This window comes from Urocitellus parryii, chromosome 5 (genome assembly GCF_045843805.1).
Source record: "Urocitellus parryii isolate mUroPar1 chromosome 5, mUroPar1.hap1, whole genome shotgun sequence".
NCBI lineage: Eukaryota > Metazoa > Chordata > Mammalia > Rodentia > Sciuridae > Urocitellus > Urocitellus parryii.
Window position 1 is genome coordinate 98,016,729 of NC_135535.1, and position 26,880 is coordinate 98,043,608.

The following is a 26,880-nucleotide window of genomic DNA, read 5'->3' on the forward strand; positions in this document are numbered from 1 at the left end:
TCACAGAACTAAAACCTTCCCAAGAAAATGGAGAAACAGGAAGTTCATTAAGGATGAAATGGGCCTTACCTGATACCAAGGAGGAAAAGTCTTCATAGCTGACCTCTAGGAAATGAAGCACAGGACAAGTGAAAAGTTAATCACCAATCTCTCAGAGCTCACAAGAGTCACATGGGGAAAGGTGACTTGCAACCACAAGCTGTATAGCCCCTAAGTGAACTGTTAACCTCTCCCTGTGCTGCTGTTGGAAAAGGAGGAAGACATGAGGGACTGCTTTGTTCTTGCTGTGCTGAATCTCAGCCTCCTGCTCTAAATAAAAAACAAACAAACAAACAAACAAACAAACAAATAAGTAGCAAGTTTTTTTTTTGTCCCCCTTAGATTCCCTTCAAACTTACTGCTAATTGTTCTTAAGCATTCTGGGCATTTCAATGTTACGTTTTAATATACTTTTACCCTTTTTCTTCATTAAGTCCTTTGCTTCTATTCACATCCTTTCTGTTTTTCAATCACTATGATAAACACCTGCATAAAACAATTTAAAGGAGGATAGATTTGTTTTGAGTCCTTGTTTCAGAGCTTTTCATCCATAGTCAGCTGTTTTCATTACTTGGGTACTGAGGTTAGACAGGACATGGTGGAGGAAGAGTGTGGTGGCTGAACTCTTCAGGTGTGAGTGTGTGTTGGGGTGAGTGGGGGATGGGGAGAAAATGAGAAAGAGCTCGAGCTCACAAACTTTTTTAAGAGAGAAATCCAACAGTAAACATTTAGGTACAAGGTCACATGTACTACTTTATAGTATATTGAAATAATGAATGTGGGTTGGAGTAAAATGCGTAAATTAGGCCCTAATATTTCTATCTCTCCAGGTAGAATGAGTCAGCTATATTATCTGGTTCTCAGTCTCTGAAGCAGCTCCTATGCATGCTAATCTTCCTCTGTCATGTAAGGCTACTAGTGCACACTGTCTAGTTCGATTACAAAAATGCCTTCACAACTGGGCTTCCCTCTACCAGTCTTCCCATCTTTCCATGCATCCTTAGCAGCACAGGGAGCTGTTTCTACAAATGCAAAACTTACCTGAACATTTCTCTGGTCATACATTTTTTTATAGCATTCCCACTGTACATTAAATAATAAGGCCTTGATGTGGAATGAGGACATAATTGGTCTTGCTCTTGTTATGTGAACTCTAGAGTCCACTTTTCCCTCTCATCTCCTGTACTCCCTCCTCCCCTCCCTCTCTGCAGTGTGGTTTCCCAAGTCCAAGGAGAGTCCAATCACATCCCTCCCCCTACTTATACCTTCATTTGAGCTCTGAGCTGAGCTCAGGGCCAGCAAGGCTGCTGCGAGCAGGACCACCAGCATCTTGGAGGAGGCTCTGCAGTCGCTCCCAAGTCTGTGCTGGGGGAAGTTGGTCAGCTCCTTTTATAAGGAGGAGAGGAACAGTGGTGCCTTTGAGCTACATCCTGGGTGAACTCACAGCTGACACACTTGGTTGGATGCCTTGCATCCCTCACTTCCCTTTGGGATCTCAGCCCAACAGGATGGGTGGGAAGGAGATTATGAGTGTCTCCTTTCTAAAAGATATAGCATGTTACTCAGGCAAGCGTTGAAGGAAACCAATCAAACATTCAGCATAGATATTAGAATTGAAATTCCCTCATTATTTGAATTTTAGTGAGTTTGATAAGACTGTCTTTCTACTGAGCTTTGTGTATGCTGATACACACATGCTGTGTGTATATGTGTGTCAGCAGTGATCCTATAGTTTAAAATGAAGATGATGAATAACTTTGATGATTATTACACCCCAAACTCTATCAGTCATGATGTATATGTCTCCATGTGTATAATATTTAGCTAAGTTTGATGATATAGGAGTCACTTCTGTTCAAATCTATAATGGGTTAAGACATGGAACTTGAACACACCATAATAGAAGGTTGATGCTTGTCCTGCTCAGACCCACAAAAATTATCTGGATCTGGCCCTAATTGGGGAAGATTGGTTTGTAGAAAGAAAAGCCCCAAGACATTTAGTTTACCAAACTTCTAAGAAAGAGCTCATATCAATTTTTCTCAGAACATTTCAAAAAATTAAAGAGGAGAGGATTCTTCCAAACTCATTATACAGGACCAGCACTATCCTGATACAAAAACTAGAGAAGGATATAACAAACAACTATATACCGTGATGAACATGAATGCAAAAATTCTCAACAAAATACTAGCAAACTGAATCCAACAGAATATTAACAAAGATTATACACTATGATCAAATAGCATTTATCCCAGGAGGCAAGGACCGTTCAATATGCAACAATAAACAAGCATAATATTTCATATTAACAGAAGAAAGCATAAAATCATATGATCATCTTGATATATGCAGAAAAAGCATTTGATAAAATTCAACATCCTTTCATCATTAAACAAACAAACAAACAAACAAAAAACCCTCCAAGTTAGGTAGAGATGAAATACACCTTAATACAATAAAAAGCCATGTTTGACAAATCCATAGGCAACATCATAGTGAATGGGGGAAAAATCTACAATAATTTCTTCTAAGATCACTAATAAGACAAGGATGTTTACTTTCTGCATTCCCCCCACTTTTCTTTTTGGTTCTGGGGATTGAACCCAGGGCCTCATGAATGCTGGGCAAGTGCCCTACAGCTGAGCTAAATCCACAACCCTTCACTTTCACTGCTCTCATTAATGTAGTATTAAAATGTTAGCCAGAGCAATAAAACAAGAGAAATAAATATAAAAAGCATATAAATAGGAGGAAGTCATTTTATTCCTGACATTATTTTATACGTAGAAAACCCTAAAGACTTCACCAAAAAGCTGGTAGAATTAATAACGAATTCAGTAAATTTTCAGACTACAAAATCAACATAGGAAAAATCAGTAATATCCTAATACATCAACAACGAACTTATGCAGAAACAAACCAATAAAGCAATCCCTCCTGCAATAGCTACAAAAAATACTTAGGGATATATTCAATCAAGATAGTGATAATATCTATAATGAAAATTTCAGTGATGAAAGAACTTGGAGAGGAAACACACACACACACACACACACACACACACACACACACACCATGAAAGACATCTGTGTTCATGGATTGGGAGATAAATTTGCTAAAATTTCCATATTACTCAAAGTGATCTATAGATTCAATGCAATCTCCGTCCAAATATAAATATCATTCTTCACAAAAATAGAAAACACCATTCCTAGAATTCACATAGAATCATAAAGACCCCATATAGCAACAACAAGAAATTATGAACAATAAGAATGAAGCAGGATTTCAAAACATAATACCAAAGCTGTAGTAACTAATCAGCATGGTATTAGCATAAAAACTGATAAATATGCCAATGGAACTGAATAGAGAGAACCCAGAAATAAATCCATGCATTGATATAGTCAACTGATTTTTGACATAGGTGCCAAAAACACACTTTGTAGAAAGGAAAGTCTCTTCAATAAATTGTGCTGAAAAAGCTGTATATCAACATGCATAAGAATGAGGATACCTTGCATTCAGAAATCAATTAAGACTTGGTCTAGTTCCTAATTCTAAAACTACCATGAAGCTTATAGAAAGGGACATACAAGAGATAGTTGAAAACACCAGGTTAGGCAATGATTTTTTTTTATAAGACCCTGAAAGCAGAAGCAACAAAGCAAAAAAATAGACATCTGTAATTATATCAAACTAATGAGCTTCTGCACAGGAAAAGAAAAACTGAGTTACACTGACCAGTGTAACTCCACATCATGTACAAACACAAAAATGGGAAGTTATACTCCACTTAAGTATGATATGTCAAAGTATATTCTCTCAGTATCTACATTCTATATACATTCATGTATAACTAAAAAGAACACATAAAAAAACCCAAATTTTAGACTGGGGCAGGAAAGAACTGAGTGAAGAAGCAACCTGCAGGATAGGAGAAAACACTTGCAAACTATCCCTCCAAGAAGGGATTAATATTCAGAATACACAAGGAACTAAAAAAACTCATCAACAAACCACCTCCAAATAACCCAATTAAAAGTGGGCAAATGCTCTGAATAGATGTGTCTTAAAAGAAGGAGGACAAATGTATGGAAATGTATGGAACAATTAGCAACATCACTAGTCATCAGGAAAATACAAATCAAAACCATAATGAATTAATGCCAACTCCATTAGGATTGCTATCATCAAAAGAATGCTTGTTAGGATGTGAAAAAGGGTAATTCTTATACACTTCTGGTGGAATTATAAATTAGTAGAACCACTATAGAAAACAGTATGAACATTCCCCCTCAAACTAAAAATAGAACTATCCTGTGATCCAGCTATTCTGTTCTACATACAAAAGGAGGGCTGGGGTTGTGGCTCAGAGGTAGAGAGTTTGTCAACCACACATGAGGCACTGGGTTTGATTCTCAGCACCACATAAAAATAAAATATATCATGTCCACCTATAACTAAAAAAAAAAAAAAAAAAGAATGGTGTTAAAAAAAAAAGAGCGCTAGCTCAACTATATATCAAAGGAAATGAAATCAGTATATGGAAGAATTACCTGCACATACACATTTATTGCAGCATTATTTACAATAGCCAAGATATGGAATCAACCAAAATATCTATTGGTAGATAAATGAACAAAGAAAATATCATGTACACACACACACACACACACACACGAATATTCAGCTACAAAAAAAGAATGAAGTCCTGTCATCTGTGGCAACACGGATGGAACTGGAGGACATTATGTTAAGCAAATTAAACCAAAGAAAGAAAGACAAACACATATTCTCGCTCATGTGTGGATAGTAAAAAAGTTGATTTCATAGAGAGCAGAATAGTAGTCACTAGAGGTTAGGAAAGTTAATAGGGAAAAAGTATAAAGAAGGATTGAATATCATATATTAAAATGCTATTATATAGGAGGAATAGGTTCAATGTTCTATAGTATAGTAGGCTGAATATAGTGTACAACAATTAATGAAACACTTTATAAAAAACTAGTAGGGAGGAATCTGTAGGTTACCAATACAAAGAAAGAATTTCTTTTTATGGACAGAGAAATCCTAACTACCTAGATTTGATCATTACACATTATACACCTGTGTTGAATTGTCAAACTGGACCACATAATATGTACAATTATTTTATGTTAATAAAAAAGAAAAAAACTCATGAGTGATCTTTCTAATGTGCACTGTTAATCCTCTTTCTTCCTGGCTTAATACTCTGTTGGCATTCCAATGTCCTTAGGTTAAAAGGACAAATTCCTTATCATAGCTTAAAATATCTTCTAAAAATAAATGGCCCTTTTGCTATTTCTTGCTGAAAAGAATTTGTTCAAGTTATTTTACAAGGCAGACTATTTCTATCTGCCTTCCTAAGTTTAACAGTACAACCTGCACAGTTCTTTTATACTGACTGGATTAAATATAACATGATCATGAATTCATAATCAGAAAGTTATTGTATACCAGGTTGATGGTTAAGTACAGTTTATTTTTGCAACACTGGAAATAATTTTAAGTGAACTAACACTGTTTCCTATTTTAGTAGTCTAACAAATGCAATTTACTATAACAAATGTCTATATTTTCAAGCCTACCAGAGAACTTTCCTTAGAGGTACTAAAAATATTATAGAAAAATCCTTTATTCATTTTAGTAAACAGATATGGGCACAGCTCAAGTTTGTTAGAAGATACAGAAAAAGTTTGAATTTACCTTAAAAATTATCTTTAAATTTCACTAAATTTCTCTGTTTTCTAGTTAAATTTAGTCTATACATAAGTGTTCCTGATTGTCTTAAAAATACCTTTAAATTTTTGTAGGAAAATTTAAATTGAAAAATTCAGTCTCATTTTAATTAGGATCCAAAAAAGGTTTGAGTATTTCACTTTGTCAGATTTGAATTTTCTGCAAAGGTAACAAAGCTTACTATTATTTGAGGTCTTTCATTTATACAGGACCTAAGTCCCTAGGAGGAACTGAGCAAATCTGTATTCATAATTTTGTATTATGTTTCTTAAAGAGGGTGAAGAAAATTCTGTCAACTTTAGGCTTCACAAAACTGGAATCTTTGATTGCCACATTTTTAAATGTACAGAAGTTCTCTTCCCATTTCATTAACTTACTGATGTAAGAGATTCTACCTGGATCTGCTTTTTAGTCCATTCTGATACCCACTACTGTGTCCCTCTGTCAAAAGGACTATCAATCTTCCTGGTTTGGCCATATTCTAGGCCATATTTGTGCCTATTTTTGTTACCTGGGTAAAGAGTTTTCCCTTTTGGATAGATAGGGACCATTTATCTAAGCATCTTTATTCAGCTTCTTTCTTCATTCCTTTGTTTCTTCTTTCCCTTATCACTCCCTCTCTTCTCTCCCCCGCTTTTTCTCCATCTTTCTTTCATTGAAGTATAAATGACATACAAAAATTGCACAAAATAATGCATGCATCTTGAAGAGTTTTGGCACATGCCTATGTCTGTGACACTATCACCATAACCAAGGCTTTAAACATATCCCGTGTTCTCACATCTACTGTGTGGCTTTTTGCTGGAAAGAAGTTATTTCTACTGGGTTTGATACCTCCTCTGATGTCACCAGAAGACACAGGTGTGTTTTTGTTTCCTCTCTCAGGCTTATTTGAGGGTCTGAGACTCTTTCCTGAATGCTTCAAAACTAACAAAGGTTTTGGGGCTAGCTACAGGTTAAAGGTGGCCCTTTTCAGAGGCCAATGAAGTATCTATCTCTATTTCTCTCCTTTTAGGCATTCTTTTCTGCCTTCAATCCCAGGAAATTTTATCTGTGGCGCAGGAAACTGTTGCTCTCCAAGAAGTAATAAAAAAAAAATATCTATCTGTCTGTCTGTCTATCTATCTATCTATCTATCTATCTTTGGCCAAGATCTGGACCTAAACTATATATATGTATATATATGTATATAGTTTAGGTCCAGAAACTATAATATAAACCTAAACTATATATATGTATATAGTTTAGGTCCAGATCTTGGCCAAAGATTAACTTTTTAATTTTTCTTTGTAATTTTTGCAACTTGGAACACCTTCCATAGAAGGAAAACTAGGATTATGGTCAATTAGGGGAGTTGACATTGCAGCTAAAAATGTAGAGCTAATTATTTATTATTATTATTATTATTATTAGGTACTGGAGATTGAACTCAGGGGCACTTAAAAACAGAGACACAACTCCAGCCCTTTTTTTTCGTATTTTATTTAGAGACAGGGTCTCACTGAGTTTCTTAGGGCCTTGGTTGTTGAAGTTGGCTTTGAATTCTCGATCCTCCTGCCTCAGCCTCTGGAATCTCTGGGATAACAGGTATGTACCACCGCGCCAGGCTTAGAGCTAATTATTGCATCAGAAATATCAGGGGAGATGCAAGTGAAGTGTAAGCAACAAGTTCAAACACCTGGATGATCAGAGGTAGATGAGATAAAGAGTAAGGAAACCAAGACTTGAGGTGAGAAAATGGCCAGAGGATATTGAAGCTTGAAGTACCTGGTATACTTCATGAGGAGAGAGCTAATCTGAGGAAGATTCACGTTTTGAGGAATTACAGGAAAGAATGAGAGGTACAGATACTCTTGAAGCTCTTAGGGAAAAGCACAGTGAAAATAAGGACCTCACAAAAATATTGAGGCTCTCAAGATGGTGGAAAAGAGAAAGTCACTTTCCTGCCTGCTCTGCATGTTGGCAAGCAAGAAAGCAAACAGGCAGCTTCTCAGCAAGGTGGATGCAAAAAAAGTTGGAGCGTGGAGGGAGTCGGGGGCTTTACTGGGATTTAATACAAAAGTACAGAGGCAGAATTCAGTATATTTATTGCTTCTTCCCTCTCTTCTGTGTCTCTGTTATATTAAAAGTCAAGTGAATTAATTATTAGGGAGAAACCCAGTTCTTCAATCTGAAAAACTTCCTTTAGAAAGGACAGAGGTAGTCCCGAGGCCGCCGCCGCCGCCGCCGCCGCCGCCGCGCAGAGCCAGAGCCGGAGCCAGAGCCACGGCCGAGAGGAGGGAGGAGGAGGAGGAGGTGGTGGAGGAGGCGCCGGACCCGGGGGGATAGATTCCCAGAAGTGGGATAACTGGATCAGAGGGTGGTTACCCTGTATAAGAATGTGTGTCTCACTGCACCTTCAATGGCATTGAGTAGATTGTCAGTATTTAAACAGACCACATCATGCGTGAGTACAAGCTAGTGGTCCTTGGTTCAGGAGGCGTGGGGAAGTCTGCTCTGACAGTTCAGTTTGTTCAGGGAATTTTTGTTGAAAAATATGACCCGACGATAGAGGATTCCTACAGAAAGCAAGTTGAAGTAGATTGCCAACAGTGTATGCTGGAAATCCTGGACACAGCAGGAACAGAGCAGTTTACAGCGATGAGGGATTTATATATGAAGAATGGCCAAGGATTCGCACTAGTATATTCTATTACAGCTCAGTCCACATTTAATGACTTACAGGACTTGAGGGAACAGATTTTACGGGTTAAGGATACAGAAGATGTTCCAATGATTTTGGTTGGCAATAAATGTGATCTGGAAGATGAGCGAGTAGTTGGCAAAGAACAGGGCCAGAATTTAGCAAGACAGTGGTGTAACTGTGCCTTTTTAGAATCTTCTGCAAAGTCAAAGATCAACGTTAATGAGATATTTTATGACCTGGTCAGACAGATAAATAGAAAAACACCAGTGGAAAAGAAGAAGCCTAAAAAGAAATCATGCCTGCTGCTCTAGACCCGAAGTCAGCAGCAGCTCTGAGCCAGATTACAGGAATGAAGAACTGTTGCCTACTTGGAAAGTGCCAGCATTCCAGACTTCAAAAAATAAATCTGAAGAGGCTTCTCCTGTTTTATATATTATGTGAAGAATTTAGATCTTATGTTGGTTTGCACAAGTTCCCTGGAGAAAAAAAAAATTTTGCTCTGTGTATGTATATCTCTTGGAAAATAAGACAATAGCATTTCTCCTTTGCAATAGCAGTTATAACAGATGTGAAAATAAATATACTTGACTCTAATACAATTATACAAAAGAGCATGGATGCATTTCAAATGTTAGATATTGCTACTATAATCAAATGATTTCATATTGACCTTTTTATCATGATTCCTCCCTGTTAAGCACTAAAAGTTGAATCATTATACTTTATATCTGTAATGATATAATCAATTATGAAATTTCCCCTCAAACTCATTGCAGCAGATAACTTTTTTGAGTCATTGACTTCATTTTATATTTAAAAAATTATGAGATATCATCTGTCATTATATTCTAATTAAAATTGTTTGTGCATAATGCTTTGGAAAAAATGGGTCTTTTATAGGAAAAACTGGGATAACTGATTTCTATAGCTTTCAAAGCTAAAATATATAATATACTAAACCAAAAAAAAAAAAAAGGACAGAGGTAAACATGGGAGGTACGGAAACTATAACTTTAATGTTAGCTGAAAGCCTGCTCTTTGAGAAAAATGTGTCTTGCAGGAACAATTCCTATCTTTCTCAATATCATGGGCTTTACCCACACTTCTCTTCCTTATATGTTTTTCACATAGTCGTCTGGGAGAACACATCTTTCTTTATAGAGGTTAGTTCTGCTATAGATTCTTGTGGTCTGTGAATTGATACCTTCAAACTTTAGCTGGGTGCCAAGAAGGATTTGCTGGGTTGTAGAGACTCCAAGAAACAATTCCTGTTAAGAACACAGCTATTATTATTATTAGAGTCACTGCATAAGAGGGCATTTTGTTGTTATCTGTGATAGATTGACAAGACAATTTTTAATTTCTTCTACTAAGTGAAGAGTTATAGGGTCTTTCAGTTTATTCCAACAGGAGACTATTTATCATGTGTAGAAAAACATTGTAAAGAAAAACTGAAAATTCAAAGTGTGTAATATACAAGTAGGAGAACCATTAAAACTTTGAATACATATATTTATATTCCTAGAGTTAGATCTATAACATCTTGGGTTATGGAAAACTTGTAGATGTGATTTTAAAGCCAGAAATTTTTGCAACAAGGAAGTTACAGGAAAGATCAGAACATAAGGACAATATTTTAGAACCCCTGACTGCTCCAAATTTTTTTTGAACAAAATAACAAAAGGGAAAGGAAGAAGGGCTAGATGATGATTTATATTAAAACCACAGGAGAGATGTGGTTGTTTGTCCAGCTCGCCAAGATTTCTTTCTTTCTTTCTTTTTCTTTTTTGGTTCTAGTGATTGAACTCAGGGGCACTCCACCACTGAACCACACCTCCAGGCCTATTTTTAAATTTTATTTAAAGACAGAGTTTTCACTGAGTTGCTTAGGACCTTGATAAATTGCTGAGGCTTGCTTTGAACTTGTGATCCTCCTGCCTCAGCCTCCCCAGGCGCTGGGATTACATGCATGCAACCACTGCGCCCGGCTAGGATTTCTTTTCTTTTTAAATATGTTTTTAGTTGTAGATGGACACAAAACCTTTATTTTACTTATTCATTTCTATGTGGTGCCAAGGATCGAACCCAGTGCCTCACACATGCTAGACAAGGGCTCCATCACAGAGCTACAACCCAGCCCTGATAAAAACTTTTGATAAGATGTTTGAATGCTTGTACTGCTGGATCTAGTCATCCAATTATTTTCGTCAAAAATTTCCTTTTTTTTTTTTTTTTAGAAAAGCAGTAAATATTTTTAATACACATGAAAAACTACATTCCTTTGAGTGCCTATGCTCTGTTTTCATCTTGGAAACAAAATGTTAGTAATAGTATAATGTTTCATTTCTATTTTTTATGATACAGCTTTTGTTCTTATTTATCTCTATGAATTTGTGTTTAAAACTGTGTTTAGACCTATCACTTTTTTTTAATTGATTGTTCAAAACATTACAGAGTTCATGATATATCATCTTTCATACATTTGACTCAATTGGGTTTTGAACTCCCTTTTTTACCCCAAATATGGATTGCAGAATCACATCTGTTACATACTCACATTTTTACATAATGGCATATTAGTGACTGTTGTATTCTGCTATCTTTCCTATCCCCTACTATCCCCACTCCCCTCCCCTCCCCTCCCATCTTCCCTCTCTACCTCCTCTGCTGTTGTTCAATTCTCTCCCCCCTTTTTCCCCCCTCCCCCTTGCCCCTCATAACCTCTTATAATTGTGTGTATCATTGAAGGTCTCCTACCATTTCCCTATGCTTTCCATTCTCTCTCCCTTTCTCTCCCCCCATTCGTCTTTGTTTACTGTTAGTCTTTTCCTCATGCTCTTCCTTCCTGTTCTGTTCTTAGTGGCTCTCTTTATATCAAAGAAGACATTTGGCATTTGTTTTTTAGGGCTTGGCTAACTTCACTTAGCATAATCTGCTCTAATGCCATTCATTTCCCTGCAAATTCAATGATTTTGTCATTTCTTAGTGCTGAATAATACTCCATTGTGTATAGATGCCACATTTTTTTCCCATTCATCTATTGAAGGGCATCTAGGTTGGTTCCACAGTCCAGCTATTGTGAATTGTGCCACTATAATCATTGATGTGGCCATATCCCTATAGTGCGCTCGTTTAAGGTCCTCAGGGAATAGTCCGAGAAGGGCGATAGCTGGGTCAAATGGTGGTTCCATTCCCAGCTTTCCCAGGAATCTCCATACTGCTTTCCAAATTGGCCTCACCATTTTGCAGTCCCACCAGCAGTGTACAAGTGTACCCTTTTCCCCACATCCTAGCCAACACTTATTGTTGTTTGACTTCATAATGACTGCCAATCTTACTGGAGTGAGATGGTATCTTAGGGTGGTTTTGATTTGCATTTCTCTGATTGCTAGAGATGGTGAGCATTTTTTCATGTACTTGTTGATTGCTTGTATGTCCTCCTCTGAGAAATGTCTGTTCAGGTCCTTGGCCCATTTGTTGATTGGGTTATTTGTTATCTTATTGTTTAATTTTTTTAGTTCTTTGTACATTCTGGATATTAGGTCTCTATCTGAGGTGTGAGGGGTAAAAATTTGTTCCCAGGATGTAGGCTCTCTATTTACCTCTTTTATTGTTTCTCTTGCTGAGAAAAAACTTTTTAGTTTAAGTAAGTCCCATTTGTTTATTCTTGTTGTTAACTCTTGGGCTATGGGCGTCCTATTAAGGAATTTGGAGCCCGACCCCACAATATGTAGATCGTAGCCAACTTTTTCTTCTATCAGACGCAGAATAGTACTGGGAACTCTCATTTTTATGCTTCACTCAGATTAACAAATTTTAAATAATCTATTACATGTTCTTTTAAAATTTCTTTGTATTTATACAAATACACATGTGTTTATATGTATATATATAATTTTTCTAATCAAGTTGAGTATAAGTGGCATATATTTTGAGCCCTTACTTCATGTTGTTTTTGGTACTGGAGAATGAATCCAGGGATACATAGCCATTAAGAAGCATTGGCAGCCCTTTTTATTTTAGTTTTTACTTGAGACAGGGTCTCATCAAGTTGCTGAGGGCCTCAATAAGTTGTTGAGGCTGGCTTTGAATTTATGATCCTCCTGCCTCAGCCTCCCAAGTCCCATGCCTGGCAAACCTTACTTCATAATACTTCAGTATTTCCTAAGAACCAAAATATTTTATCACATAGTTTAATGTAGTTATTAAAATCTGAATATTTAACCCTGATAATACATTTTATTTAATATTACATTTCGAAGAGGAAGAAATACACACAAATGGCGATTCATATTTATAAAGAACATGCATAATTTCTTGATAACTAATTAATAACCCAGATATAAGTATTTGTAATAGAATATCACACACTTTGTGTGTGTGCTTTCATTTTAATCTCTGTATCTTTAGGAACATATACAGTTCCTGATATACGCTAGGTGACAGATGAAAGCATAAAGCATAAATATTTAAATAAATATAGGGCTGTAAGTTGTATAATATTTTAGAAGTGTTCATTATATAAATGACTTGGTGTCTCAGTAAAAAAATTATAAACACTTGAATTCAGAAAATTTTATCAAGACTTGCCAAATTAAATTAAGTATATGTTTGTTTCGAGAACAGTAAATACATCTATCAATTTGAGACATAAAGCTGACCATTCATTAGATTTAGTAGATACCAAAATCAGAATTTGGAAAGCCCTCAGTTTCTTCTGTTATTCTATTGATGTGGTTTGAGCCACATCCCCAGCCCTGTTATTCTATTTTTGTTAAGATGAATATTTTCTACAACCTGAAATTAATTTTCTTATGGCAAAAGATAGGAAGTTAACTTTTTTATTCTACTATGTACGAAGTTCTGTGTTAGGTTTAAAAATTAATTATTCAAGTAATAGTTTAAGCAAAATCAATGCTTCAGTTAGCTTAATCATATTTGAAAGTGTGAACTGAGCCAGTTATGTTGGAAAATAAATTTGAACTTAGCATTCCTTAAACAAAGGATATTGACTTTAGCCATTAAAAACCATTGTGCCTGAGATTTGATCAAGAAAAAGAAATTGAGCTTTTTACATTGCCTTTTGACCCCAATTCCCTGAAACGATGCAAAGCACTTTTAAAAGAACGCTATGAAAAATAAGAGAGGGTGTTAACTGTGGGTTAGAAATTTATGAAAAATTCCTAAAGGTAGAAAGCATTTAGATTAACAAGGGAAACAAGGTGACAGGAAACACAGCTCAGTGTGCACACAGGACAAGACAGCTAAAGAGGTGAGAATGTTTCTGTCTTCCAAGCATGGAATCAGTTCTTACCAGGAGTGGAAGTGGTCCTGTGGAAAAAGTGAGGATGATTGATTGAGATAAGTTGCATTTTTGAGAATCTGGGTCTTCAATACTCTCCCTGCCCTTCTGATGCTGAGCATCAGGCCTAGTGCATTGGCTTCTAGGTTAAAATGGAGAGTATGAGTTTTCAGTCCTAACCTTTAAAAGACAGTGTAGTGTCTAGATACCTAAAACCACCAGTCCAGAGATGAAGGCATTTGTTTTGCAGACAACGATCATAAATATTTTGGGAAATTGTTTAGAATTAATATACAATTGGTAAACAGAAACGAGTGTGGAAACTCCAAGATCATCGCAGCTTTTGTGAAAATCAGTAAACGGTGAAAGACAACCAGAAATGATTGCTTATCAAAAATTTTAATACTCCTAGGAGGAGGATAGTGACTATTAGAAAATTCTGGAAGGGAATCTAAACCTTGACAGGGTTTACTGAAAAGACTCATTTTCTTATGATTTACTCATTTCCTAATGATTTAGGAAAGCATTAATAAAGAGAAGGGCATGAATATAAAATTTTAAGCTTCTTATCTCAGAGTCCAAATATATTAATGTGGAACTTTTTGCATAAAATGGTGCACAAGGTAGCTGATAGTGCTGTAGAATTGAGAACAGAAATATCCTTTATTCTTCAAGCTTGGACATGCTGGCTAAGCTTAGATTTAAATACTGAAGCAGATCAGAGGAAAGTTCTTCTGCCAAAGGTGGTTACAGTCAACTGTAAGAAACAACAGTTTCTCTAAGGTGTGACATTTCCTTGTTGGGAATAGATGATTTTAGATCTTGTATTTGGGCATATGGTTGAAAGGCTGCAGAAGTGACAGGTATCCATGGCTAGGAGCAGTAGATACCTGACTGCATTGGACCTTGAAGTTGCTGATGTCTTCAAATTAAACCATGCAATAACTGTGGTGTCCTTGGGACCCAATGAAAACCAAAGAGCAAAAATTGTTCTTTTAAAATAAGCAATGAGGTGTAAATTTTCGGACAACAAAAGTCCTGTAGATTCAAAGGATTCTTCAATCACTTCTTGTTCTCTACTCAAAGAAATATTACACAAGGCTAGTCATTATCATATTAATGTCATTGCCTTGCATGTGAAAGATATATTTTTTAATGTCTGAGAACAGATAGATTCTTTTTTTAATTTGTCTTCACTATTTTAATAGTTCAACTTACAACATGTCTAGGGTGAATTTACATAAATTTTATATACTATAAATACTACATACTAGTAGGTTCTAAAACTTTCACTTTAAAAAATTAATTAATTAATTAGTTATAATTAGGTATATGTGACAGCAGAATGCATTTTGATTCATTGTACACAATTGCAGCATAACTTTTCATTTCTCTGGTTGTACATAGTATAGCATCGCACCACATGTGCAGTCATACATGTACCTAGGGTAATAATGTCCATCTCATTCCACCATCTTCTTACCCCCATACCCCCTCCCCAATAGATAGATTCTTGAGATTGGAAAATTAAAAAAACCAGGATGATAAAATATTAATGTCAATAACAATATTAATACTACCACCACCAATTCAATTTCTGAGAGCAGTTAAATTTAATTTTTTCTACATTTGGTCCTCCTATTTTTAAGTGGTTTTCCCAGGTCTACATTGTCAGATCATAGAACCATCACATACGTTTTCTTTTTTAGTCTTTGTTGAGTCTTAGCTTTACAAGTAAATGCATGTTTAATGGTCTGCTAATTCAAGTATACTTTGAAAATATTGTGAGTTTTGTTCACAAGTCATTATGTTTTTGCTGGTGGAGGAGGGGCTTGCTTTGATGTTGATGGCTGCTTACTGATCAGGGTGGTAGTTGCTGAAGGTTGGGGAGGATTTGTGGCAATTTTATAAAATAAGAGCAACAAAGTTTGCAGCATCAATGGACTCTTCTTTCCATGAAATATTTCTCTGTAGTATGCAATGCTGTTTGATAGCATTTTACCCACAGTAGAACTTCTTTCAAAATTGGAGTGAGCCCCTCAAACCTTGCCACACTGCTTTATCAACTAATTTGAAGGAATATTCTAAACATTTTGTTGTCGTTTGCATATTGTTCACAACATCTTCAACAGGAATAGATTCCATCTCAAGAAAATGCTTTCTTTATTCATCTGTAAGAAGCAAGTCGTCATCTGCTCAAGTTATGTCATGAGGTTGCAGCAATGTTCAGGCTTCACTTATAATTTTAGTTCACTTGCTACTTCCACCTTGTCTGCAATTACTTCCTTCACTGAAGTCTTAAATCCCTCAAAGAATCCTGGAGAGGTAGAATCAACTCCTTCTAAATGACTATTAATATAGATATTTTGACCATCTCCCAGGAATCGTGAATGTTCTTAATGGCATCTAGAATGGGGAATCCTCTCCAGAAGGTTTTCAATGTACTTTGTATAGATCAACCAGAGGAGTAACTATTCATAGAAGTCATGGACTTAAAAATATATTTCTTTAAATAATAAGATTTGAAAGTCAAAATTATTCTTTGATTAATGGTTTCAGAACTACCTTCTGAGTTGCTGAGACTAGCTTCAAACTTGTGATCCTCCTTCCTCAGCCTCCCAAGTTGCCGGGGTTACAGATGGTGCCAGGCTCCCACACCATTTTTTAATAAAGATAATCCTTTGTTCATTGAATTATTTATGCTTTTAAATCAAATTGACTACATTGTGTGCATCTATTTCCTTTCCACTGATCTATTTTTCCATTCTTTCATCAATACAAAAGTCTTAGTTTCTTTATAATAGGCTGTTTATTTAGTAAGTCTTGAAATCAGGTAAGTCTTTCAATTTCCTTCTTTTTCAATATTATGGTGACTTTTTTTGATCTTTTGTCCTCCATATTAATTTATAATCAGTTTTTCAATATCTTCAAAATAGCTTGCTAGAATTTTTTATTGGCATTGCCTTGAATCTATACCTCAAAATGAGAAGTGAAATCGTACCAGTATTAGGCTTTTCTGTCTATAAAAATGGAATATCACCCCATTTATTCAGATAATATTTAATTTATTTTATCTGAGTTTAGGAAAATTCTGCATATATAGCTGTCTTTCCATTTTAAATCTGTGGTTTGTGGACTTCTCTGAAGTCCTCTACTGTAGGAAATGAAAACTGTTTTGTTCATCCAGTATTCATAAATCTAGGTACTGAAATAATAGTCTTGTTGTGGGCTTTAGTAAAACTAAAGTACCTTTTCCTCAGTATTCTATCCCTTTTCCAAGATGTAAGTCCATAGATAAGACTCAGTGAGTTAGAGTAATGCCAGCCACAGTGGTCTTACACTAATGTTATAGAGGACCCCAAAGCAGAGCTTTGGAAAACTTCCCTTATTAAGGTCAAGAAGGTCCTGCACTAAAACCACAGGCTTTTGGAGTATGGCCTTGGAGGTCTTGTATTAAAGCCAGAGTCCCAAATGTTGCTTTTCACTTCTTGGATCCCATGTCTTGGCTTAGAGATCTCAGAAGTTTTGCATGACTTGCAAGTAGGTTCTCCAAATTTCAATTGATGGAAACTGTAGGGTTCACCTATGAATTTGCTATCATTTGATTGCAGTGAAAATCACTAGGTTTCTTCATGCCTCATACTCAACTATGAGGCAAAATAGAAATTATTAGCCTCTCTCTATATATTATTCTTCTGGTTTATGATGATGATTTTTTGTTTACCTGATCAATTTTTAATCTTTGAACTCATACAAATTTGAAAATATGAATTATCTGAAAGTAGATAGAAATAATTGATCCTATATTTAGAAGATATCCCCCGCCCTGCAAAAAAAAGTACCAGACTTTTAAAGCTGATAGACAAATTCAGCAAGGTAGCAGGATACAAGATCAACGTACAGAAGTCAGTAGCTTTCTTATGCTCCAAAAATGAATCTGCTGAAAAAGAAATCATAAAAACAATTATCAAAAAACAATAACCTCAAAAAAAGCAAAACAAATGAAAACAGAACAACAACAGCAACAACTCAAACAAAATTGGGAATAAATCTAACCAAAGAGGTGAAAGATTTTTACAATGAAAATTACAAAACACTGAAAAATATTAAAAACCTTAGAAAATGGAAAGATTGCCTGTGTTCTTCGATAGACAGAATTAATATTGTGAAAATGGTCATATTACCAAGAGAAAATACAGATTCAATGCAATTATCATCAAAATATCAATAATATTCTTCACAGAACTAGAAAAAATAAACAGTCCTAAAATTCATATGGAAGAATGAGACTCAGAATAGCCAAAGCAATTCTGAGCAAAAAGAGCAATGCTTGTGGCATCTCAATACCTGATCTCAAATTATACCACAGAACTATAGTAATAAAAACAGCATGGCATTGGTATCAAAATATACACAAAGATCAAGGGAATAGAAGGAACAGAGACAAGCCCACATAGATATAGTCAGCTGATCCTTGAAAAAAGTTCCAAAAACTTATGTTGAAGCAAAGATAGCCTTATTAACAAATGGTGCTAGGAAAAATGGATATCCATGTATATAAGAATGAAACTAGATTCCAATCTCTCATCCTGAACAAAAGTCAACTCCAAATGGATCAAAGTCCTAGGAATTAGATCAGAATCACAGAAACTGCTAGAAAAACATAGAGTCAACACACCAATATACTTCCACAGGCACCAACTTCCTTAATAAGACCACTAAAGCTCAAGAAATAAAACCAAGAATCAGTAAGTGGGTTGGCATCAAATTGGGAAACTTCTGCACAATAAAGGAAACAAGAGCATGAAGAGAGAGTCTACAGATGGAAGATCTTTGCCAGTTACTCTTTCTATGGGGGATTAATATCCAGAAAATATGTAGACTCAAAAAACACCCCAAAGCCAAATAACCCAAGCAATAGATGAACAAATAATATAAACAGATTTTTCTCAAAAGGAAGAATACAAATGGACAATAAATATATGAAAAAAATGTTCAACATTTTTAGCAGTCAGGGAAATGCAAATCAAAATTATACTGAGATTTTATCTCTAATTAGAATGGCAATCATCAAGAACATGAATAATAATAAAAGTGGGGGAAAATAGGACACTCATACATTCTTGATGGCACTGCAAATTAGTAAAACCATTCTGGGAGACGGCGTGGATATTTCTTAAGAGACTAGAAACGGAAGCACCATTTTGCCCAGCTCTCCTCCTCTTTGGTATTTATCCAAAAAAATCTAAAATCAGCATACTATAGGGATATAGCAACTTTCATGCTTATTACATCACAACTCACAATAGCCAAGTTATAGAACCATCCTAGGTGCCCATCAACAGATGAATGGATAAAGAAAATGTGGTGCATAGACATAATGACGTTTTACTCAGCTATAAAGAAGAATGAAATTATAGCATTGGCTAGTAAATGGATGGAACTGTAGAACAATATGTAAATAAAATAAGCCAAACTCAGAAAGTCAAGGGTTGAATTTTTTTCTCACTTCTCTCTAGAAAGAGAGAGAAGGAGGGGGAAAATATTTAATAAAGAAGAGCTCATGAAAATAGAAGGGGGACCAATAGAGTAGAGGACAAGGATTGATGGGGAAGGAGGGGATGAGGGCATGAAAAAATACTGGGGGACAAAAATCTAGCAATTATGATGTCTATATATGAATACACTTCAAGAATTCTGCTTGTGTAGATATAAATTATAATTATATATATAAGTGCATATAAAATAATTATAATGCACAAATTAAAATAATAATAATAATAATAATAATAATAATAATAATAATAATATCAGTAGAGTAGAGCAAAGGGGAGACGGAAAGGGGAGAGACAGGGGAGAAATCGGGAGGTGAGCTTAATCAAATTAGATTATATGCGTGTATGAATATGACATAATAATTCCCACTATTTATGTATAATTGTTGTGCATAAATAAAAAAACCAGAGGAGTCAAGAAATTCCTAGCCAAGGAAGCAAATAATTATTACATTACTCCTGTCCTTGGACCTGGGCAGTAATGACTGTTAATATAGCTAATATCTTTATGTAGTTTAAAAGTGTTCAAGCATTTTTACTTGTCCTATCCTTTCAAATCTTTAATTGTATGACATGAGAACTATATGCTCTGTTTTCAGAGGAAATGCCCATAACACCCACTTATAAGTAGTTAAGTATTAAATGCATTTTATTTTTCATAAGGGAAGAAGTTGCGGCTCAGAGAAATAGGTTGGTCAGTGAGAGAGCTGGTCTTAATTCCTGGTGCATTTCCATGGTGCTTTCCATGGTACTGTGCATCCTTCCCTGACCTTTACTTGTTTGCTTCTGAATAGAGAAATGACATCAGAGCCTCCTCAAGAGAAGTGAAAAAGGCAGAATGCCAGTGGAGATCAGGATCTGGAGGCACAGAGGAGAGATGCAGCTCACTGACTGTGACTGACCTGATGCTAACTGGTCTGTTGGATCCAACTCAAAGCACATCAGGGAAGTGACATTCGGGATTCATGCTCCCCACCTAGAAGGAAAGAAAGAAGTTAATGCATCCCACTGCAAATATCTCCCCTTATTCAAACTTTTGGGTCCCTGGGGAAGATAAAGGAGAAGATAATATGTAAGAGGTCTCAAAAGCCCAGCTTCTGAAACAAGAGGTTTCAGTCTTTGTCTCCGACTTAACTAATTTTGCAACCTTGGGCAGCTTACTAAACCTTTTGTGTTTTCCTTTCCTATAAAATAAGGATTTTTTTTTCTGGGCACCAGGGATTGAACTAGGGGGTACTTGACTACTGGACCACATCCCCAGCCCTATTTTGTATTTTATTAGAGACAGGGTCTCAGTGAGTTGCTTAGCACCTTGCTTTTGCTGAGGCTGTCTTTGAACTCCTGATCCTCTTGCCTCAACCTCCCTAAGGGGCTGGGATTATAGGCATGTGCATAAAATAAGAATTATAATAACAAATCAATGACATACTAACATAATAATTTGTTAATTAGTACACATAAAACACTTAGAACATGCTATTTATTATTATTGTTTTTGTTATTTTTCTGTAATTGGATTAAGGAGGAAGATTATTATGCTAAATGAATTATTATGCTAAATACATGATTTGAGATTAAAAAAATAATCAAGCAATACTCTCATCCTGGGCTCCACTTGTATTTATGAAAACTTCGTTTTTTTTTAATAAATTATTTTTTGTTCATTTCTCCATGTACATTGTGTATTTCATTGGAATTAAACTATTTATTCTATAGGATTGGGGTTGGGGAGATAAATTAAAAAATTGTTTGTTAATACCATCCTTGGAATTTTCAGTGAAGGGAAAGGGAAAATATGGCACATAAGGGCTTTAAATCTATGGTAGTTCAAGTTGAAGCCAGTTTTCCAAAGTATGGTCCTTTGTGCCAGGGGTTCCTCTTCTAAAACTAATCACAATAGATACAGGAACTATATTTAGACATTATACCCTCCATAGTTATTTCGGATTGCACAGTAAGAGAAACAAAGGCCGCAATTTCAAAATCTGTGACATGTTGAATTCATGGAATAGAAAATAAGACAGAGAGTTTTATCCTTCTTAGGAGTGTATTTGTTTTAGGGAAGGACGGTAAAAATCAGAATCCTAGCCGTACAGATTTTAATGAGAAGAAGATTTACAACAATCATTTAATTAGCCATATTTAAACAACTTTTTGGAGGTATCTTTTAAGATGTTATTTCAGATTTATAGAAAAGTTGTAAGAATAGTAGGACTAACTCCTGACTACCCTTTCCTTACATTCAGTAATTGTTAACATTTTACTCCATTTGCTTTCTCTTTTATGTCTCTCTCTCCCCCTCCATCCTGTCTCTCTCTCTTTCTCTCTCTCTCTCTCTTTCTCTCTCTCTCTCTCTCTCTCTCTCTCTCTCTCTCTCTCTCACACACACACACACACACACACACACACAAACAGAAGCATTTGGAAGGAGTTACAACATGATGGTAATTTCTCCTGAATACTTCAATATGTGTGTGTCCACATATACATACAAGGACATTCTCTTCCATTACCACATACAATGATCAAAAGCAGGAAATTAATGCAGAGTTCTTAATGTAAGAACTTCTCCCCAATTATGTAATCCATAGTCACAAGTAAATTTAGTTATTGTTCTGATATTTTCCTTTATAGATAAATTTTTTCTTGTCCAGGATCTAGTCCAGTCTGCATTTCCTTAATGATTAGTTACATTGATCATCTAAATCTGTAGTAATTTGTTTCAGCTGTAACAGAAAACTAGTATAGCAACCTCCAAAATAAATTCATGCTCAGTGTGTTCAGTTGATTTTCAAAAATATCACTTAAAGCCCAGCATGGTGGTGCACACCAGTAATCTCAGTGGCTGGAGGCAGATTGTGAGTACAAAGCCAGCCTCAGCAACAGTGAGGCACTAAGCAACTCAGTGAAACTCTGTCTCTAAATAAAATAAATAAAAGGGAGTGGGGATGTGGCTTAGTGGTTGAGTGCCTGACTTCAATCCCTGGTACCCCCCTACCCCAAATATATATCACTTAAAGATGGAAAACACCAACTTTTCACTGTGACTTCCTACCTATCTCCCTGTGTCAGGAGCTGGTCTTCCTCTTCCATCACAGTGGAAGAAACCCAGGGATCCTTGGAGCTTTAGCTCCTGCCTCAGAGCTGTGAGAGGGAGGATGAGATGATCCAGCCTCAGCTAAGATGGCAGAAAAGAAATGCCCAGCCACTCACAGAACAAGAAACAGCACGCGTTTGTTATTTTAAACCACTAAAGCAGAGCATAGCGGTGCAGGCCTGTAATCCCAGCTACTTGGAGGCTGAGGCAGGAGGATTACAAATTCCAGTTAGCCTGGAAAATTTAGTGAGACTCTGTCTCAAAAAAAAAAAGGCTGTAAGTTTTATATTCTCATATTCTCTATTCAAAGAGGCCCTCTCTGACCCCTTAAATAAAAAGCCCTCTGGCCCTCAAAAATCAGTTGAATCAGTTATTCTGCTTTGTCTCCTTCAAATCTCTTGCTATTATCTAAAAGTTTACTTTTAATTTGTTTCTTGAGTTATTTATTTTATGCATTCATTAAGTAGAACAGAAACTCCACAAGAATGGTGGTGGTGGGGCCTGATTGGTGGTGGTGAGTGTGTTTTGAAGCCTCCAGCAATTGGCATACTGCCCAGCTCTGCAGGTGCACAATAAATACTTGTTTAACAAGTGTCTGAGTTAATAACATGTGCTCTGACTCTTTTCAAATGGTTTTTATTAAGGTGCTGACATATAAATATGTAATAAATTAGATTCTTAAGTCAATGGATTATTCTCATTATCAATAAAACTTACTCCTAAATTTTTGTCATGTGTGATTTTGATGTGACTTTATGAATAAACGTGTTGAAGATTGGAAAAACTTATCAGAGATTGATTCTCAGGTGCAGTTTTAAGTTAGAAATCTAATTATGACTTCTTAACACTTGAGATAGATTATTTCATCATTTATTTTGTTTTATAGGTTCCACCTCAGAGTTTCACTCCAATCCAGTACTATAAAAAGTCTTGCCAGTAGGTGGCACTCCTGACCATCCCCTTGGTTCAGATTGAAACAAGGCACTATTCAATGCTCCTTGTACTTGAACATCAACTGCATCTCTGCAGACTCAGACGAAGCAGTTTGCTATGACAGGCTTCCAGTTTTGTATTTTGTGATCTAGTTTCTGATTACAGCTCTCCAGACCTTGAATTTGGAGAGTCACCAACATTTGGACTTCAGGGAATACAGGAGTGATCAAAACAGACAACCTGCCCTCATGGAGTCTGCATTTCAGAGCTGAGAAGGACAACAAGCAAAACCAAAACCAAAACCAAACCTAATATATGTTTGATGGTAATAAGTACCAAGGGAAAAAACCATGGGGAAAGAAGATCTGAATGATCAGGTTGGCCCTGGAAGTCCACACTGAACAAGGGTGAACCATGTGGACTTTTTGTTTGTTTGTTTTTGTTCCTACTGAGGATTGAACACAGGACTGCTTCATACCCTGGCCCTCTTTGAGTCAGTCTCCTTAAATTGACTAAGCTGGACTCAAACTTGTGATCTTCCTGCCTCAGCCTCTTGACTTGCTGGGATTACAGGCACTGTCACCATGCTCTACAAGCATGTGGATATGAGTCACAAGGAATATCCCTCAAAGCCCCTGAAGGAGCCTGTTTGAGGAACAGCTCTGAGGACAACAGAGCAACAGAAGCACAAGTGAGGGAGAGAGTGGCTGGTCATGAGGTCAGATGAGGGGCAGAGCCAGAGGTGGACAGATGGGGCTGGGCCTGATCTGATTTTACTGAGTGGAGTGGGAGCAGGGTGTTGACATGATCTGGCCTGCATACTTATAGGATCACTCTGTCAGGGCTGGAGTAGAAGCGAGGAGACCAGTAAGGAGGCTAACACGGACCTCCCTACTAGAGTTTCTTTTATAGTTTCTATCAATGTAGATCCAATAATAATTTGATCTCTCCATCACCGAAACTGTGGATGTATGTATAGAAAAACAAGTTGACCATTAAGAATATGAAAACAGATAAGGGACGATGGTGGCTGAGACCAGTCACATCCCAACTTAGTGAGAGTGGGAAGATGAAAAGCATTCAAGTTGGAATTATATTTGGAAAAGAGAGGAAGTAAGTTTGTAGGTATACTGTATGTAGGATATGAGAAAAATTCATCCAAATTATGATAACTTTACCAACAAGTTTAACTCACATTTGTAATTTATTTTTACTTTGTATATAATTAACAGATAACATGTGGTTACTTATTTGATGCTTAGCACAACCCTCTGGAGGCAGAAAATATCTTATTTTACTAATGTTGAAATAAAAATTTAGTAAAACATAGCCTCTTAACAACTCTTGTGAAGCATCTTGTGTTTCTGGCTCTCTCCTGAATTCCAATCTGGAGATGCCATACAGCTGAAGAGAGAGAATTTAGATCTTGAGAATTAATCTAAAAGCTGTGAGAAATCTTATAAAGACAGAAGGTGGTTGTGACAGTGTAAGAGGAAATAGCAGCTCGAGGTTGAAGTAGGACAGAAAATATGGTTGAGGGAGATATTTTGATTTATACTCTCTTCTCTCTGCCATACTGCAAGATCAATTGCTGGGCTGTGCATTAGGGTAGACAAATAGCCCTGCCAGCTCAGAGCTGTGGGACATCTGGGGAGGGAAGAGATGACCATAGGAGACTGATAGACCTTGAGCTGTCCCACTTTCCTCTTCAGACCTCAAAGTCTGGGGAGTTACAAATGAGTGAGAAAGACCCTTGATATCTCCGTGAAGTTTCTCATCCTTCACCATCTATCTGCCAGACAATGTCTGATCACTCTGTTCTGACTTCAGCAAAAATTCTGTTTAGCCAGAATCTCGGTTACCGTTGATGTTTCCTCTTAGTAGTTTTCTATCCACTGACCCCACACTGCTCTGTGGCTATGAATTCCCATTTGTCATGCTGTATTTGGAGTTGACCCACTCTCTTTCCCTCACTGTAAGACCCAGTCTTAGTGGTCTCTGCACCTGTCATAGTGGTCCTAAATAAGTCTTCGTTATCATAATTTAACAAATGATCACTGAATTTCTTTGTCAGAGGTCATATGTAGAGCTTGGTTTGGGAACTATACTGAGCTCTATGAATAAACAGAAATGTATCCTGATCAAAGATTCAGAGATAAGAGTGATGGAAGGAAAATTTATGAATATGAGAAACAAAAATAAAATTAGTCATAAGAGCAAATGTAGTCACCACTAGAAATTATTTTAATTTCTTTAAATTACTGTCATAAATAACTCGTAGCTAGATCTGTCACAAAGACGAACTCATCTAAAAGCTCTTTAGAACAAAGTGACACAAAAGGATAAGCAATGTGAAAGATGAGGAAATACCCATCAGATATTTTGCACATAAAAATAACACATGACTGAAAGTTTTAATAGCAAACCAACAAAAAAGCAAAGGACTTTAGTAATGCAGTTGACAGTTATATAAATGTTTGTAAAATGTATGTGTGTATATTGTCAAACCATACCAATTACACCCTCTGCATTTGATAAAATTTCATGTAGTCTATTGATGTGGTCATCAAAGGAGAGATGTGTGCATGAGTGTTTGGGCCCATCTGTGCATTTCCCTTGACTTGTGCCACTTATGCCATTGCTCCTGAAAAATGGGGAGTAATTCTAAACTTCTTAGATATAAATGCATTTTTTCATAAGAGATAAAGAAAAGAATAGGAGATATAACTTCATAGAGGGAAAAAGGGACATGGTTCTTTTGGGGCCATTTAAATTAATGTATACAGCAAATGAAGTCATGGAAGAGTGAATTTATAATATTAAGAAAATAAATTCCGGATTGTGTGCAGCTGCGATTCAGATGGCATCAGCATACATTTAGTTTCGTCTTCCTCACTCTATTCATTAGGAAATTCTTGGCATGTTCAATCATGGGTTTATCAGACTGAAAATCTTTCAAGTTTCTCACTTTGATGAAAGCTGTAACCACTTTTTACCTGAAACCGTAACAGCCTTTTGACTGACACATCTGCTTTCAGTCTGCTCACCTCACCACCCATTCACAACCCTTCAGCTATGGTTGCCTTTTAAAAATGCAATTCATAGCATCCTAGTTTTCCCCTTAAACCTACTGAAGCCTTTTCATTAGTTTGACAATAAAAAAAGACTAAAATTATTTATGTAGTTTCCATGGTCTCACCACTGCCAAAGAATTTCATTCTCATCTCACACAGCATTCACTCCCTTATTCTATAGTAACCTCTTTTAAAACCAGAAAAGAATCCATCTTATTCTGCCTTGACATGTTTGGAACTCTTCCCCACCTAGAAAGCTCTTTCATCTCATCCTAGCATCCTCGATTCTTAGTCTTCCACAGGTCTCAGTTCAAATGTCATGTCCTCAAGAAGTTTAGAGACAATGATCCATTTTATTTCAAATGACTCACTTTGGCTTATACGTTCACCTCAGTATAATATCTTTCTTTCTGCCTTCCTCACTACAT

General features: G+C 36.2%; 1 protein-coding gene across 1 annotated transcript; it reads left to right on the forward strand.

Annotated features, from left to right (window-relative positions):
• Positions 1-8,074: 8,074 nt before the first annotated feature.
• Positions 8,075-9,363, forward strand: LOC144254893 (ras-related protein Rap-1A). The gene has a single exon (XM_077798683.1). The coding sequence runs from the start codon at positions 8,248-8,250 to the stop codon at positions 8,800-8,802; it is 555 nt and encodes a 184-aa protein (XP_077654809.1). The 5' UTR covers positions 8,075-8,247; the 3' UTR covers positions 8,803-9,363.
• The last annotated feature ends 17,517 nt before the right edge of the window (positions 9,364-26,880 follow it).

Excerpts from the sequence above, each read along its gene's own strand:
- LOC144254893 (XM_077798683.1), top strand. The coding sequence starts at position 8,248 with ATGCGTGAGTACAAGCTAGTGGTCCTTGGTTCAGGAGGCGTGGGGAAG.